Genomic DNA, 17692 nt, shown 5'->3' on the forward strand with positions numbered 1-17692 from the left:
CCTATCAGATCCCCCTTCTCCAGCCCTTTATCCCTTTCACCAATCAACATTCCAGTTCTTTACTTCACCCCTTCCTCCTCTCCCAGTTTCACTGATCTCTTTGTACTTCTTCCTCCCCTCCTCCCCACCTTCTTACTCTGACCTCATTATTCTTCCCCAGTCCTGAAGAAGGGTCTCGGCCTGAATCGTTGACTGTTTACTCTTTTCCATAGATGCTGCCTGGCCTGCTGAGTTCCTCCAGTATTTTGTGTGTGTTGTATGAGCATCCTATTGTTCAAATAAATTATTGAAAGTGTTTTACCCATTGATTGCTTGTCATAGTCTTTGTGTGTAGCTTTTCATTAATTCTATTGTATTTGTTTGTTCCAATGTGAAGACCTGGAAGAAAATAAACCTCGGGGTAGTATATGGTATCATATACATACCTTGATAATAAATTTACTTTGAACTTTGAACTCCTCCAGCAATGTTCCCTGCCTCATTTCTTTCTAACACATCACCCAAGAGCCTAGTCAGGGAACGTCAACATGTGAATTTCTGCGGTGCATCAAGAAAGTTCACCTCTGTCCTAGGATACTGATGGACTTTTACCACTGTACCATTGAGAGCATACTCACCAACTGCATCTCAGTGTGGTATGTATGGCAATTGTCCCTTATCAAACCCCAAAGCAATCCAGCATGTGGTGAAAACTGCCCAATGGATTATCGGCACCCAATTGCCCACCATTGAGAATATCTACCATAAACACTGCCTGGGCAGGACAAAATGCATTATCAAGGATGAATCTGACCCTAAACATGGACTTTTTACTCTCCTCCCATCCTGTAGGCGCTACAGGAGCCTCCGCTCCCACACCAGCAGGCACAGGAAGAGCTTCTTCCCTGAGGCTGTGACCCTGCTGAACCTCACATCACAGCGCTAAGCAGTATTCATTCCGTATTGTACTGTCTCAGTACTTTTATATTTGTGTGCTGTAGCACTTACTTTTTATTGGCAGTTATTTTGTAAATAACTCTATTCTTTGCATTTCTGGTCAGATGCTAACTGCATTTCATTGGCTTTGTATCTGTACTCGGCACAATGACAATAAAGTTGAATCTAATCTAAATCTAATCTAATCTAATTTGCCTGAGAAAGGAGGGTGGCAGTAAGAATCCTCACTAGGTTTCTGATTTCACCTGACATCCTACTCATGTGCGCTTCTCAGTGTAAGAATTGGGAAAAAAAAGATTAGTTGATAGTTCCTTCCTTTGTTATAAACTAAAGAGGCTAATTGACACTCAGATTGAGATCAGCTTCGATCAGGAATGGAACTAGCTTATCCTCTGCAATTTATTATCCAACCAATTGATCTTAATGAATGTGGCAGGGAAGTTAATTAGTTAACAAATCAGTTGCATATTTTTTCTAAATTATGTTTATCCATTAAATATTACAGATATTATCCACAGAGCATTTTCAGTACTTTCAACATTTTCTATTTTGGCAGCCTACATCAAATTTAATCCAAATAAATAATTTGTGGTTAAGAGATCCAATTGCAACAGTGAGCATTAATTCTACAATATCACATTTTACACGGGAAGGCTTTCCTAAAGAACAAAGTAAACGTTATAGAAAGTTCCTTCTCTATTTTAAATTCACATAGAAAACACATACTGTAAATTTTTAATTTGGGGGATACATTTTTCATTTAAATTAAGATTTTAAAATAATAAAATTTTTTTAAAAAATCACTCCATTAACTGACAAGGTAAATTATTCTATTAGGCAAATGATAGATCAACTAGGTAGTCAAAGGTTTGTATTTGCCTTGCTGGTTTGGGCTGGAATTGAGAAGATGAGCTCCTTGTGATGACTCCAGCCACCCCAGTATAGCAGAGACCCTCAAGCTACCAAGAGTAATAGTCTCCAAGGGTCTTCTTAAACACCACAAAAGTTCCAATGTAACTTAAACCATAAAGTCAAAAACTCTGACCGTAGTTAAGAGCTTAACATAGACCGTGTGGACGATATTAACATAGGGTGGGGGTCCCAAATTGTATTGAGCAGGAAAAGTGAATGCATCAGGCATCAAACTGATTTTTGCTCTAAGAACAACTAAATAGTGCTTCCATACATAAAAGACAAACCTTACATCTCCGAGAACTGAGGTTGTCAGCTAGGTTAGTGCAGATATTACTCTGGTTCAGGCATACAGTCATGGTTACCCCACTATAGAAAGGATGTTGGGGCTTTGGAGAGGTGCAGAAGAGGTTTACCAGGATACTGCCTGGTTTAGAGGGCATGTGCTATCATGAGAAGCTAGACAAACTTGGGCTGTTTTCTTTGTAGCAGCAGAGGCTGAGGGGAGATCTGTTAGAGGCTTTTACAGATCATAAGAGGCATAGATAGAGTAGACATGGAGTATCTTTCTCCCAGGGTAGAAATGCATTGACAGTGAGAAGGGTTAGGTTCAAAGGGGACATGAGATTTAAGTTTTTATACTCAGGGTAGTGAATGCTAAGAATGTGCTGCCAGGTATGGTGGTAGGGAGAGACATTTAGATAGGTACATGAATGTGAGGAAGACGGAGGGATACGGACATTGTGTGGGTAAGAGGGATTAGCTTCTTTGGGGGGGCGGGGGGGATGGTTGTTTACTTTTTAGCCGGCTCAGCACAACATTGTGGGCCAAAGGACCTGTTCCTGTTTTAATATCTGAAGAATTTTTTTGTAAGAAATGTGAAATTTTGTTTAAGAACAGAGCATGCTCACATTGATACATCAACATTTCCAATACACAGCTGTTCAGAGCTCCATCGTGCTGACACTATTAGGACCAATTCAAGCTTGATCCAGCCCTCTGCCGAGTTCTCACTCCCTCTGCCTTTTCAGCAACCACATTATCTTCCTGTAGTCCCCTGTAGTCCTCTGGGACGATTGATGGGGAACCTTGGTTGCCATGGTCATTTCATTAGGTATATTATATATGTACTTGTTCAACGTATCTGCACTGTAGTTGAGCACATAACATTCTTTAGAAAAGATTTCAAGTGACAACATGACCTCAGGCAGCAGGTTTAAAAGCTGCTTTGACGGGAATACCCAGATTACCTACTGCTCTCAAATTAGATAAAGTAATTAAAAAATTAAAAATAATTAAATAATTCAAAAGGTAATACAAATAAAGTACTAGAAGTTACTAAACTGAAAGATAAAGTAAAGACAACAGACAATGTCTTTACCTGCATCTACCCTATCAAGGTCTATGATTCCCATTGGTCATGCAAAATACACCAACCATGGCTGTTATGAAAGGACTGAATACAGACTGCTATCAATCCTCCAGGACAGGACATGTGTGCTTGTCAATGCTGAGGCCATTGGTGGTGAAGGAAGCATCTGAATTCCATCTCATCTCTGACCTTCATATTCTAATGAAGTCAGGGATGAGCTGACCACTGGGAGGACATTGCTGGCGGTTCCACATAGAACCCCTCAATAAATGGTAACTACATTTAAACCCTTTACAATCTGTGTCTACCTACTGGGTGTGTCTTACAAACAAACTTTTCTCTTTCAAAGTTTTGTTCTTCTCACCACTGAATTTGTATTTGTGAAATTCCAAGCTTGAAATGTCTACACCAAGATTCTATTACATTTTCAGTTCCTCTACATCATCCCAAGAAATACGGACTTGGAATATAATCTGGGTGTTGAATGCATGATTCATATAAAACTACTATGCAGGAGGAAACAACTCCACAAAACTCCTCCACATTGTCATTGAGATCCTACTCCAACTGACTGAACTACATTTCTATTTGTGTTTCAGTAAAAATAATAAAATGCATATTGTTGGTCTACATCCCACTTAACAGGAACTGATAAGCTTTAGTGGTGTGAATAAGCCACTTGTCCTGTTGAAACTGCTTTGTCATTGAATTAGATCACAGCACATGTATATATAACTCCAAACCTGCATTCCTGACTACCAACAGCAGCAACCTTTCACTCTCTTGCTTATCAGACATCTACCTCTGCCTTAAAAGTATTCCAAGACTATGCTCCTACTATTGAGGAAGCAGGCCAAAGACTCATTGCTCTATGGCCATGATACACTTAGTGAAAAAAGTTCTTCTCATGCATGCCTTAAATGGGCAACCTCTTATTTCCAAAATATGGACACCCCCCCAACACAGTTCTTGATCCTCCCATATAAAAAAATCCCAAAAATGTATCCCAATTATGTATTGCATTGAACTGCTGCTGCTCAGTTAACACATTTCACAACACATGCTGGTGATAATAAATGTGATTCTGATTCTGAAAAATCCTCTCCACATCTGTCAGGTCAAGAACTCTCCTCACAAGTTTCTAAACTCTTAACAGGTGCAGGTTTAGCATTTCCAATCTCTTCTCACAAGATATTCCAGGTTTTCCTTTAGTAGACCTTCACTGAACTACTGCCAATGAATTAAACAACATTGGTCTGGAACTTATTGAGAAACATAATCTGAGTGTTAACATTATTGGGCATTTTGAGATGGAGAGATTGTTCTGCAGTTTGAGATGGTTCAGAATGACCAACTCAACTGAATTTTTCTTGGAGGTGACTAAGTATGCAGAGATAATGTTTGGTGAGGCCTCAGACATTGGATACTGGTCCAGAAGTTATGTGTCCATGAAATTGGCAAATTGGAGATGAAACTGGCATGGTGATAAGAAACAGAGTGATGATCGAGTTACAGTGATTAGAAGCCTTTAACTAGTGGCATGCCACAAGGATTGTGCTCAGAACCTTGCTATTTGTTGAAAACAATAAGGATCTGGATGGAAGTATAATTCATTAAGTTTGCAGATCACATGAAGGTTGTTGATGTTGTTGGTAGTGAGCCAGCCAATCTTCAGCAACAGATTTATATAGAGCAGAAGGTATGAAAGGCAAAGAGAAATGGCAAATGGAATTTAATCCTAAAAAAAATGTGAGGTGTTTCAATGTTAGGAAGATGGCACAGCAAATGGTAGGAGCCTAAGAAATACTGATGAATAGTGAGATTTTGGTGTAACTATTCAATGGGACCCAGAAGACAGCAGCACCAATGGATTCAGTGATAAAGAAGGCATGCAGAATACTTGCCTTCATTAGCCAGGGCATAGAATATAAAAGGGAGATTAAGTTACAGTTGTTAAAACATTACTTAGGCCAAGCTGAGTACTGTGTACAGTTCTGGCCAGCACACTTCAGGAAGGACATGATTGTATTGGAAAGTGTCCAAAGGAGATCCACCAGGATGTTTCCTGAGCTACAGTATGAGGAAGAAGTAGATAAGCAGGGTTTGTTATCCTTAGAGCGGAGGAGGCTAATGGGTGACCTAGTTTAGGTGTAAAAAAATTACGAGGGGCATAGATTGGATTGAAACCTATGCTCTCACCAGAGGGCACAGGTTTAATGTTCAGTGCAGGATATTGATAGGGGGATTTAGGAAGAGTTTTTTCTCATCCAGAGGATTGTTGAAATCTGTAACTCACTCCTTCAGTGGCAATGGAAGCAGACACTGGAGCCATTCAAATACTGGAAGAGCAGTTGAAATGAATTAGAATAGAAAGCTGTGGGCCAGTGGGATTAGCAGTTGATAGATAGTTACCAGCCAGTATGGGCATAGTGGACGGTTTCCATGCTGTACCACTCCGTTACTCTAATTCTCACCAAGTAGAAAGACCAGTACTGTGCATTCTACTTCAGAAGTGGTTTCACCATTTCCCTAACCATAAATCCTCCATTTTTGCAATCAATGACAGCATATTGTTGATATTCCAAACAATTTCCTGTATCCACAAACTAACCTTTCTCAAATCATACAACAGGACACTTGGATCCCTCTGCATTCCAGAGCTACCACCACAACAGGTCTACAGCAGGTGCAATCTCACTGGCTCTCCAGTGGGCTTTGGAGCACCTGAACAAGAGAAGTACCATACGACAGGCTGCTGTTTATTGTTCACAGCTTGGTGTTCAACACCGTCATCCCCACAGGGCTAATCAACAGGCTTCAAAACCTGGGCCACTGTATCTTGTTTTGCAACTGGATTCCTGACTTCCTCATTCGGGAGACCACAGTTAGTACAGATTGGTGATAACATCTCCTCCTCGCAGACATCAACACAGGTACCCTTCAAGGATGCATGCTTAGCCCACTGCAATACTCTCTCTACATTTATGAATGAGTAGTTAGGCAAAGCATGAACACCATCTATAAATTTGCCAATGATACCACTGCCACTGGCAGAATCTCAGAGAGCAACAAGGAAGCATACAAGAGCAAAGCAGGTAGGCTGGTTAAGTGGTGTCACAACAACAACCTTGCACTCAATGTCAGCATGACTGAAAAACTGATTGTGGACTTCAGGAAGGGGAAGTTAGGATAACGCACACAATTCCTCATTGAGAGATCAGCAGTGGAAAGTGTGAGCAACTTCAAGTTCCGGGTGTCAACATCTCTGAAGATCTAACCTGGGCCCACCAAATCGATGCAATCATGAAGGAGGCACGCTAGTAGCTATACTCCTATACTCCATTAGGAGTCTGAGGAGATTTGGTAAGTCACCAAACACAAATTTTTACAGATTTACCATGGAGAGTTTCCTGACTGGTTGCATTACTACCTCATATGGAGGCACCAATGAACATGATCGTAAAAGGCCTCAGAGGGTTGGCAGCTCAGCCAGCCCCATCATGAGCACAAGTCTCCCCACCAGTGAGGACATCTTCGATCGACAGTTCCTCAAAAAGGTAGCATCCATCACTGAGGACCCACACCACCCAAGACATGCTGTCTTCTCATTACGACCATTAGAGAGGAGGTACAGGAGTCTGAAGATTCACACGCAACATTTCAGCTTCTCTCCCTCTGCCATCAGATTTCTGATCGTTCCATGAACCCTACATTGCTTTTCCTCTTTTGCATTATTTATTGTTTTATTGTAACTTACAGTAAGTTTTATGTGTTGCACTGCAGCCAAAGCACAACAAATTTCAAAGCTGATGTCAGTGACAATAAACCTGAATCTCATTATTTGCAGCGTTTCACTAGCATAACACCCTTCTTAGTTTTATGTGCTTCTTTGTTTTTTTATGCCAAAATGTGCAGCTTCACATTTTCCTGCTTTATAAGCCAGATCTTTGCCCACCTGTTTAACATATCTATATTCTTTTGTAGTATTTTGTCCCTATTTCATAAAGCAGAATGTCATTTTTCTAAATGCAAGCACCTACAGAATTTAGGAACATCTGTATTCCTGACATCAAAGCCGTGCCTATTTCACAAATCTATATATATTCCTTATTCTCCAAAAAAAGGCAAAACTGAAGCTTCAAGAGCCAAAACAAATCTCAGTTTTTCTCTAAATAAAGTTGAGAACACCAAGGCACACACTCAGTAGCTGGGAGTATATTTGTAAAAGCAGTATATTTGCCATTCACTGGGAGCTGCAAAATATTGAACCATTCAATCAAGGCCACTAGTTTGAAAAATTAAAAATGGTTGCTGTCATAATAAGGTCTATTCTAAAAGGCACGTTTGAAAGTATTCTTCTTCCCCCATCTTTCATTCAAATAACTTTACAGGGTATATGGATTTCAGAAGACTAATGCATAAGAAGTCACTTTGACAGTGCTCTATTTGTTATGTTTACGGTCCACCTTAAAGCTTGCCATTTCTCAAATGTGTTCAATATTATAAGGGCTGATTATTCACAGCTACTAAGATATCCACCAGGTAATGGCGCTTTCATAAACATTCAGATGTTAAAAGTGACCTTCCTACACAAATGTGAAAACATAGACTGTAGCAGTTCAAACTGAGAGCGCACTGGTATCTTCAAGCCACAGGCACCTGCAGGCATGTGAAGATCAGCATTAAGTATCAGCCTTGCCAGTGACACCAGTATCTCAAGGATGAACTTTGAAAACAAACCTAGTAAGCATATTACCAGCATCTGCTGAGAAATTAGTATGGGGTTGTTCAAATATTTCAATATCACTGCCATACTGAAAATAGCTGAAATACAGCTTTGATGAATCAATCACTTATATGTGTGTATTCTTGCATGGTGCAGTTCTGTATGATGCAGATCTCACTGATTTAGAACAGTAAACTACTGACTACATGTTACTGGTGGAGGCTTTGAATTTCTTTTACTGAAGCAAGTACATTTTTGCTTGTGGCAGTATTTTTTTTCAAGACGTGTATGCATGCTTTTAAGCAGAAAATGCAAACGGAATCGAAAGTCACGTTCACTTTACTGCACATATAGCTGGGAGGTTGAAAGTCTACCTGAGAGAAACTACTCCTTCGATAACCATTTTCTTTTGCTTGTCAATGGTCGATAGCAGCTTTCAACACCATTCAAAACATTGTGGAACTGATCTCTATTTTCTCAAGCTGCCACATCCCATGCTTCATCCAAAACAGAGTTCACAAATTGACCACACAGGGCCAATCAGCCCATCATATCCATGCCAGCTTGTTGAATTGGACCCATTCTCCTGCTATTCCCCTACACATCTTCAAAGTGCCCTTGTATCTAAATTAAAAGATTTCTCTTCACCTCCACTCTGGTGCTTATACTAATTATCTTGAACTACTATCCCTTGGTTACTGAGCCATCCACTGGGAGGAAGAGTTTCTCCTTACTTAATTTATCAAATAGCTTTAAGTTAAATATCCTTTACAAAATGATGTTGTATATTTAATCCTAATGAAGCATGAATGAAAATCCACTGAATATGTCTTTTCTTTTACAGACATAAACTAAGTATGTTTCAAGTGGTGACAACATGAGGTGCTGGAAGCACTGGGGAACATAGAGGAAGCTTTTAGAAGAAAGAGATCAAAGGGTATGAGCAACTGGGCAAGCTACTGCATCACAACTCCTGCAACCTTTACTGCTGTCTCTGCCTGTGTGGAATCTGCACATTCTCCCTGTGACTGTGTGGGTTTCTGCTGTTTGCTTTGGCTCCCTACCATATCCCAAAGACGAGCAAGTTAATTAGCCGTTGTAAGTTGCCCCTATTTTAACTGGCGGAATCTGGGCAAAGTTAATGGGAACGTGGTGAGAACAGATCACAGGGAAAAAATATTGAGGTAATGGATGGTGAGCTAACATATTTTCAATGGTCTGAATGGCCTCCTTCAACATCATAAAGAAATACAGGAAAATAGGAATAGAAACATAGAAACATGGAAAATAGGTGCAGGAGTAGGCCATTCGGCCCTTCGAGCCTGCACCGCCATTTATTATGATCATGGCTGATCATCCAACTCAGAACCCCGCCCCAGCCTTCCCTCCATACCCCCTGACCGCCGTAGCCACAAGGGCCATATCTAACTCCCCCTTAAATATAGCCAATGAACTGGCCTCAACTGTTTCCTGTGGCAGAGAATTCCACAGATTCACCACTCTCTGTGTGAAGAAGTTTTTCCTAATCTCGGATAGGAAGCAAAGTGTACTTGTAAGTAGGAGGTGGCTCCTGAGCACCAGCAGAGAGCAGGTAGGCAAAATGGACTACTCAGCTGGTGTAAACTGTAAGTAATTCTGAAGACTCCCAAACCTGAAGGTAAATTGGAGGCTCACTATTACTGACACTTAGCAACACAGATACTTGCTGAAGAATAACAAAGTGAAAAGGCATGAATGCTAACAGAAACCAGATGAAATATTTCAATAAAACTTCTTGCCTTTTCATTGTTGCATGAATCAAAATCATGACATGAAAATATAGTACTTCAAATGTAAGACTTGCATGCTAGTTCCTCCCACATCAAACTACACCCAAGGCCAAATAAAGATACTGGATGGGAAGGACTACTTGGCCTGCATTTAGTTTGTTAACCAGTTTGAGATTAATTGTTAGGAGGATTAGACAGACGTTGAGAAACAAAAACTAATATTCATTGAGTTGCGAGTGTCAGGAGCTGGAAATCACCATTGAAAAGGCGAAGGCACTGTTAACGGTGGTGAGCACTTTCATAGCCATGCCCTACAAGACTAGGATCAAAAACTAGGATGCAGTGTTAACTGAAGGCTAGTTTGGACATGATAAACCAAATGAATCACCCCCCAGTTAATCACTGCAACATTAAACTACTGCTTAAATACAATGGCTTCAGGATTTTTGCTTCCACCACACAACTGATAAATTTAATGAAGTTCCCAGTATCCACTTTCTTTTATATCGGACATAGAGCAGTATAGGTCCTTCAGCCCAGGATGTTGTTCAGACTCCAAGATCACCCACTCCAAGATCAATCCAACACTTCCCTCACACATAGCATTCCATTTTACATTCATCCACCTAAGAGTCGTAAATGTCCCAATGTGCCTGCCTCTCCAGCGCCCCTGGCAGTATGTTCCATGCATTAGGTACGTTCCTACCTATAACATTACCTCTGTACTTTCCTCCAATCACCCTAAAATTATGCCCTTTCATATTAGCCAATTCCACCCGGGGGGGGGGGGGTAAAAAAGGGGCATAGTTTATCTTTGTTCATGTAAAACTGCTGCAAAAAGATTTTACTACCATGAGCAGGAACCAGCCACTTTCTGAAAACCCAAGTTCTTTAGGTGGGTGTTACACCATTGCCTCTGCTACCAGACTCTATAGCAAATATAAACTCAATCTGTTTAATCCTTTTGACCTTTCAGTGAGGTCGGTTAATGGATTTCTACAAAGATGGGATACGCAGTGAAAAACGTGTTTTGTAATAGATTGATCCGTGCAGATAACAACTATCTTAAGTAATAGAAGTGCCCAAGTAATATCAACTTACTCTCATCACTGGCACATTGAGCAATGCATCACATAAAATAATAAATATTAGAAAAATGTTAATTGTTTAGAGTGCAAAAAAATCTGCAGTTCCACAAGCAGAGAATAGGCAAAGTGGAGATAGAGACGGAATACATTGTAAAAAGAAAATCCAGTCTTTTTTCACTTCCTACTTAAAATATTTCAAATGGCCTTGTGCATACTCTCTTCAAAGTTAACCATACTCTGATACACTTGAAGTGTTTCACAGACGTTCAATTAAAATCAAGTGCCTTCCTGCAAATTATACAGTGACTTCGGACCCCTTCTCACCATACAGTGGTCCCAGTGATTACTTGATTTATAATGGTGTTTGAATGAGCCACTGCCAGGAAAATGGTTGGTTAATGAGATTCTTCTACCATGTTGACATCAACTTGGTTTTAACAGGAAGTACTGAGAACGCCATTAATGGTCCACATCTACTGCATGTTAAAATACTGTGATACTGGAAACATAAAACATTCACTGTTTCCCTCTCCACAGATGCTCTCCGACCTATTGATTTTTCCAAGAATTTTTTGAACTGTAGTTTTTTAAAACAAATACTGCAGTTTGACTGAAACATGAGAGGAAATTAAAGTTTGCCAGTTTTCTGAGTGGAAGGGAAAAACATTCACACAGTCAGTATGTGGGTGTTTTTCAATCATTTAACTCTACAGATAATGTCAGTGCTGCAGTGGCCCTGTCCTCACACATCATGAAGACCCTAGAGAGGCTGGTGCGGGCTCACTTCTGACCTCTGGTCAGATCAGCCCTCGATCCCCTGCAGTTAGTCTACCAGCAGCACACTGGAGTCGATGATGCTGTCATCTACCTGCTGAACAGAGCCTACCCCCATTTAGATAAACAGGGCAACACTGTAGGGATCATGTTGTTTGATTTCTCAAGTGCCTTCAATACCATACAGCCCTCACTGATGGGGGGAACGCTCTGTTCAATGCAGGTGGGCACTTCCATTGTATCCTGGATAATGGATTACCTGACTGGCAGACCGCAGTTTGTGTGGCTTCAGAGCTGTGTATCAGACATGGCTATAAGCAGCAATGGGGCCCCACAGGGGACTGTATTGGCTCCCTTCCTGTTTATCCTGTATACCTCAGACTTTAGATGCCACACTGAGTCCTGCACTTGCAGAAATTCTCTGATGAATCAGCAATAGTTGGGTACATAAAAGGAGGATGGGAGGATGAACACAGGGCCTTGGTGGAGGACTTTGTCAAATGGTGCAAGCTGAATCATCTGCAGCTCAACATCAGTAAGACAAAGGAGAAGATGATGGACTCTAGGAAGACCAAGCCTGCACTGCTCCGTTACTATTGATGGTGAGGACGTGGATGTGATGAGGACCTACAAGTACCTGGGGGTGAACCTGGATGACAGACTTGAGTGGAGCACCAACACAGAGGCTGTGTATTAGAAGGGCCAGAGTTGCCTCTACTTCCTGAGAAGACTCAGATCCTTTTGAGTATGCAGGCCTCCCCTTCACATGTTCTACCAGTCCGTTGTCATCAGTACAATCTTCTATACGGTGGTGTGCTGGGGCAATGAATTCAACACTGGTGATACCAACAGGCTCAATGAACTGATTAGAAAAGCTGGCTCTGGTGTAAGAGTAAATCTGGACACACTGGAGGTTCTGGTATAAGAAAGGACCCCATGGAAGAACCTGGCAATCCTGGACAATATTTCTCACCCTCTGCATGCCACCTTGGCTGAACAGAGGAGCACTTTTAGTAATAGGCTAAGACAACCGCGCTGCTCCAAAGAGCGCTATATGAGGTCATTCTTACCCTCGACCATTAGGCTCTATAATGAGTCAACCTATAGATGGGGAAGTGATGACCACCCCCCCCCCAGACTATTTGAAGAAACTTATTTTTTATTCTTTCTTACTTCTCTTCTAATATTTGCATATCTGTTCACTCGTAATGCTACTGTGACACTGTAATTTCTTTTGGGATCAATAACAGACTGTTGTTGCTAGTCCATCTTCCATGTGGTAGTCAACATGGGTGTTTTGTATCTACCTATCTATCTCTTGCCTTCACACAGCATTGATATGAAACATCAATGCCATGGTAAAAGCATCTGGAGGTTGAATGAAATTGTACTAAAATGAGAAACAGCACAGTGACGTAGCAGCTAGCATTGTGATTTACAGCGCCAACAATCAGCAACTGGGGTTCAATAACTGACACTGCCTAGAATTTGTTTCTACATTCTCCCCATGAACCCTCAGATTTCCTCCAGGTGCTCTGGTTTCCTCCTACATTCAAAAGACTTGTGAGTTAGGGTTAGTAAGTTATGGGCAGGCTGTGTTGGCGCCAGAAACATGGCAACACTTGCGGGCTGTCCCAGCACATATTTGGACTGTGTTAGTCATTGACACAAACGATCCATTACACACCATTCATGAGTCAATACACATCTGACAAATAAAGCTCATCTTTCTAAGACAACAATGTTATTTCATTCTCCAACAGCTTTAATCCAGAATTGAAAGGATCATAGAGTATATAAAGTCAAAAACATGCAGCAGAAATATGTATTTTATTGTATTATAATTACATTGTAGTTTGAACAATCTTTGAATTAGCTAAACACATGAATAACTTTTGGGTTGGGTGGAGGAAATACTTTGAAATAAGAAGATTTTGATACAGTACAAAGCATACTGGGAACTCAGCTGACAACTTTCCATCACAATTTTTGCAAACAAATTACTTGGGAGCTTAACCTTCCAAAAATTTCTTACCACAACCACAACACTGCGTTAACAATGTTTTGTTGTCCAAAGGCACATGTCCCCATAAACCTGTACAACTACAATAAGTACTCACTGCAAGAAACTAATAGAAGGCAGGGCTTCACAATATCTGACCCGAGCATGGATTCGGAAAATGAGTGTGGATTGGGAGAAGGAAAGCGAGTTCCTCCATTTGCTGTTTGTGTGTCACACAATTTTCACCACTCAATATATAACAAAACTTTTCACTTTATCCCTTATAATATGACCTTACAGTAGTCACTTCGCCAGCACTTTACATATTGCAAATTAACTCTATAACAAGTGTAAAACTAAAAAATATGCTTCTTGAAAACTTTGCACTCAGAACAATGCTATTTATCTTTCAGAACTAATGGGAACCTCTTTCAATATTAAAAATTTCATGAACTGTCGAAGCTGAAAGTGCACTCCTTCTATGCATATAACTATACACGGATCTGGTTCTCCTGCTCCACAGTGCACGTGGTCACAATAATTAAGGATCCCTAACAAACTAGATGATAAAAATGCTGCATTAGCAGTGGAAAGAAATAGCCTAGAAATCCATTGCTTTCTCCTAGAGACAATGGCAAGCCAGGCATGGTTCTGCATTCACTGGTATCTTTTCAGTTTATTGCCCAAGTGGTCATTTGACAAGTCTGAACTTAAGCAGCAAATACTGAGTGCTTGTGGAACATCAGCACACAATCAGACCAACTCTGATCCTTCTTTCATTCGCCCTTCCATATGCAGAGACTGCAGTAAGACCGATTGGAAAGGGATGAAAAGTTTCACAGATTTTGGAAACTCCCTACTCCTGAAGTACAGATTTATGGTGCTTCCATTTTCCCTTAGCCATGATCAGCTAATCCAAGACAGACAAGGAAGAAAAAAAACAGCGGAGGACTTTCAAGCTTCGCCTGCTCCAGCTCTATACCAGGTGGTGTAGATTTACTCAGTGAGCCCCCAGGGAGTCTTACAACAGCATTAAATAACAACAGAGCACTATAGTTTGACACCTTCCCCATGATTTTTATTTCCCCAAGTAAAAATGACAGCACTTCAGCCTGCGCAAAAGAGTTAAAGCAAAGTTGTACAAAAAATCTTTGTAGTATTCAGTTCTTGCTACAAGTTGATCTTTTCCCCCACGTTTTTAAAGTATGTTTTATTTTGAATTCCTGGTGTTACGTATTTGGAATGAAGAAAGCTGATGTCTGACTTCTATCATTGAAATGCATCACACATCTATGGATGGAAAAATTATGCATCATTGCATTCACCACTAATGGGCAAGGCGAACAAAGTGGGGAATGGAATTTGCAGATCCTCAGATTGCTTGTCAGAAGGCCGTTGTTACGTGGCTTCTGCTACTTTTCATCCAACACTCTGCAGGAACTCAAGATACAGTTTCATTCCATTCACAAGAACCCAGTTCAAGCAGATGACTTATTTTCTCTTTTTTCTTTCTTTTATTAGCACACTAGCAAGGGGGTGGGGGAGATGGGGTGGGTGGTTGGAGGAGGCACAAGGGCCCTTTAAAAAGAAAACCCTTCTCCCAGTGGTAAGAAATATGCAGCAGCCAAGAAACTCTTGGCTCCACGTGTGAATCCGTCTCCTGTAATCCATTCATTCACCAAGAAGCGGACCAGATGCAGGATTAGGGCAAATTCCAAGCAGCCTTATTACAGCCAGATTTAATAGCCATTCAAACCCGTTTGGAGACGCCAGGTTTATCAACCAATTATCATCATTCTGGGCAAATTCCATTTGATTGGAAATCTTTAGAATTTAAAACAAATATACAGGCATTTAAAGTAACTGTTTAGGCATTAGCCTTTTACATGTCATAAATCTCCATGGTGAGCAACCAATAAACATCACATTAAGCAGAAAACTGATTGAGACCAAATTTAAGTCTACCTAAATGTGAAAAATTGTCAATTAAACTAATAATTGTATCAGATGTAAAAGTATACTAATAAAGCGAGCTGTTATTAAATTTTAAGTAAGCTGCCTTTGATATTGCAGTTATCAACGCACTCAGACACCGCAAATGCATTTTCCAAGTTTTGGAAGGATTAATTGTAACAACTTCAAAGCTTTCACTAGACAATCAGACAATGACATCGGAATCACAGCTCAACACTCCTTTTTCTTACAGATAATGACCAAGCCTCCTCCTTGTTCTCCCCCCCCCCAAGGTTTCATTCACTTCAATGATGTGCATTTTTTTTACACAGTTTGGCCCGTGAAACTTGAATGCAAAATAAAATATGTACCAACATCCCAGAGAGAATTACAAAGACAAGACAGCATATTGAAAAGAAACAACACCATCACTACATGCCCCGGACACATAACCTATCCCAGAAAAAACACTAGGCATTAAAATCGTACTTAGTTACAACATGGAGCTCTGAAGAGATGTACATCTCAATCTACCAGGCATCCTGCCAGAATCCAGTCCCTTTGATGTAAGAAAAATATCCTCTAGTTTGAGTACATTTATAAAACCGCGAGGCAAGCTCTTTAAATAATATTTTCTTCAGCGATCACCTGGACTTTACCCAATCTACTGGCGCCTGTCGTAGCTTCTCAAGCAAACCCTCTTTGCTTCCTCCCCACCCCCAAGAAAACTATTGGAAGAAACTGACTCCAGAACCGGCTTCCCCTTAAAACCTAGGATGGAGACATCTGCGGGACACTTTCATTTTGTTGGGGGTGGGGGTGAAGTGGGTAGGGGGAATGAAAATAACATCTTTCAGATCACACATCGATTGAGCAGCCGGACTGTTAAAAGGAAACAGGCGTGTACAAATGGGAATTTGTAACACTTTCCATATGACATCTGAATCGCGACGGCTGCATTGTACCAACTGGTATCATTCAGCCCGTTCTTCCAATACACCCCAAACCCCGCCATTGACAGCGTGATTTCTCCGCAGCTTCTCGGGGAAGTAGGCAACAGCCACTTTTAATTCCACTTATTTCCTTACATATTGGCTCCGAAGCAGTTTATTACAGTGTTAAATATCCTTTGAGCGCAGACGCAGTGCGGATCCCAGGAGAGCGTTTTTAACAATGAAACGAACTGGGAATAGGGGTGAATATGTCTTCCCGGACCCCTCTCCTCCCTCGGTCTAGGAGACAGGTTGAAAGGGGTATCCGGGCCGGGCTGCGCTAGAGTGAGGAGGGGAAGGGGGTGCTGGATGTGGGGAGCCGCTTACCGTGGTGGAGAGCCTGCAGTCCGCTCGCTGGAAACCCTGCGGATGTCCAGGGACGCTCTTCTGTTTGACGATCCACTCTTCCAGCCCCTTCCGACTCAGGCAGGCATTCACCACAAAGCTGTCACCTAGATCAACAGAAAGAGCCGTGACTTCCCTGCCAGTCAACGCTAGCGATAGCCAAACATGGACAGAACTTTGTTTGCCCCCCCCCAAAAAAAAGTTTTGCAACATATAAACTTTTTTGTTGTTGTTGTTGTTAAAGAGGAAGAGGTGCCTACCTTCAGGGCTTTCTCTGGCTTTACACACGGCGGCTGTTTGGTGAAGGTGTAAAAGAGCGGAAAGGGAAAAAAGAAATGTGGGTTACTTCTATTTTACAGTAAAACGAGTATAACCGCTTTGATCACAGCTCCCTTACCATGCTTGGAGTGAAGTTTACCCATATCTAGCGCTTCTTCTGCATTTGCCCGTGTTTAGGGGACATTTGGAGCGCTGGATAGTCCCGCTTCAACTGGACTCTATGTGCTTCGGGCGGCTTAGATGGAGTCTCGCTCCATCCCGCGGCACAGCGACTGATCCCCGGGTCTGCGCCCAGCTCTTTCTCTCCGATCTACAACCCTCCCCCTTGCACACTCACACTCACACACAGAGGGAAGAGAGGCGGCAACAAAAAGAAACTTCACCCACCAGGGGACATGATTGACACCTCCCCGAGATTACAGCACTTCTGGCTCCGGCCCCACTTTTACTGTTGGTTGGCGGGCGGCAGATGAAAGGAAACTTGGTTCCTTTGCAGTCTCCAAAATAAAAGGGCTCCAGCAAGCACTTCCAGCCAGGCGGGAGC

The 17692-nt window shown here is 41.5% G+C and overlaps 1 protein-coding gene across 1 annotated transcript in view; it reads right to left on the reverse strand.

Moving 5' to 3' along the window:
• Positions 1-17458, reverse strand: part of nkd1 (NKD inhibitor of WNT signaling pathway 1) — a 98319-nt gene extending 80861 nt beyond the window's left edge. The window contains exons 1-3 of the mRNA XM_072279162.1: positions 17267-17458; positions 17130-17162; positions 16852-16976 (exon numbers count right to left, since the gene is read on the reverse strand). Coding sequence (XP_072135263.1) covers positions 16852-16976; positions 17130-17162; positions 17267-17291 — 183 coding nt within the window. The 5' untranslated portion in view covers positions 17292-17458. The remainder of the gene's footprint in view (positions 1-16851; positions 16977-17129; positions 17163-17266) is intronic.
• Between the last annotated feature and the right edge of the window lie 234 nt (positions 17459-17692).

The sequence above is a fragment of the Mobula birostris genome, chromosome 15 (assembly GCF_030028105.1).
Source record: "Mobula birostris isolate sMobBir1 chromosome 15, sMobBir1.hap1, whole genome shotgun sequence".
NCBI lineage: Eukaryota > Metazoa > Chordata > Chondrichthyes > Myliobatiformes > Myliobatidae > Mobula > Mobula birostris.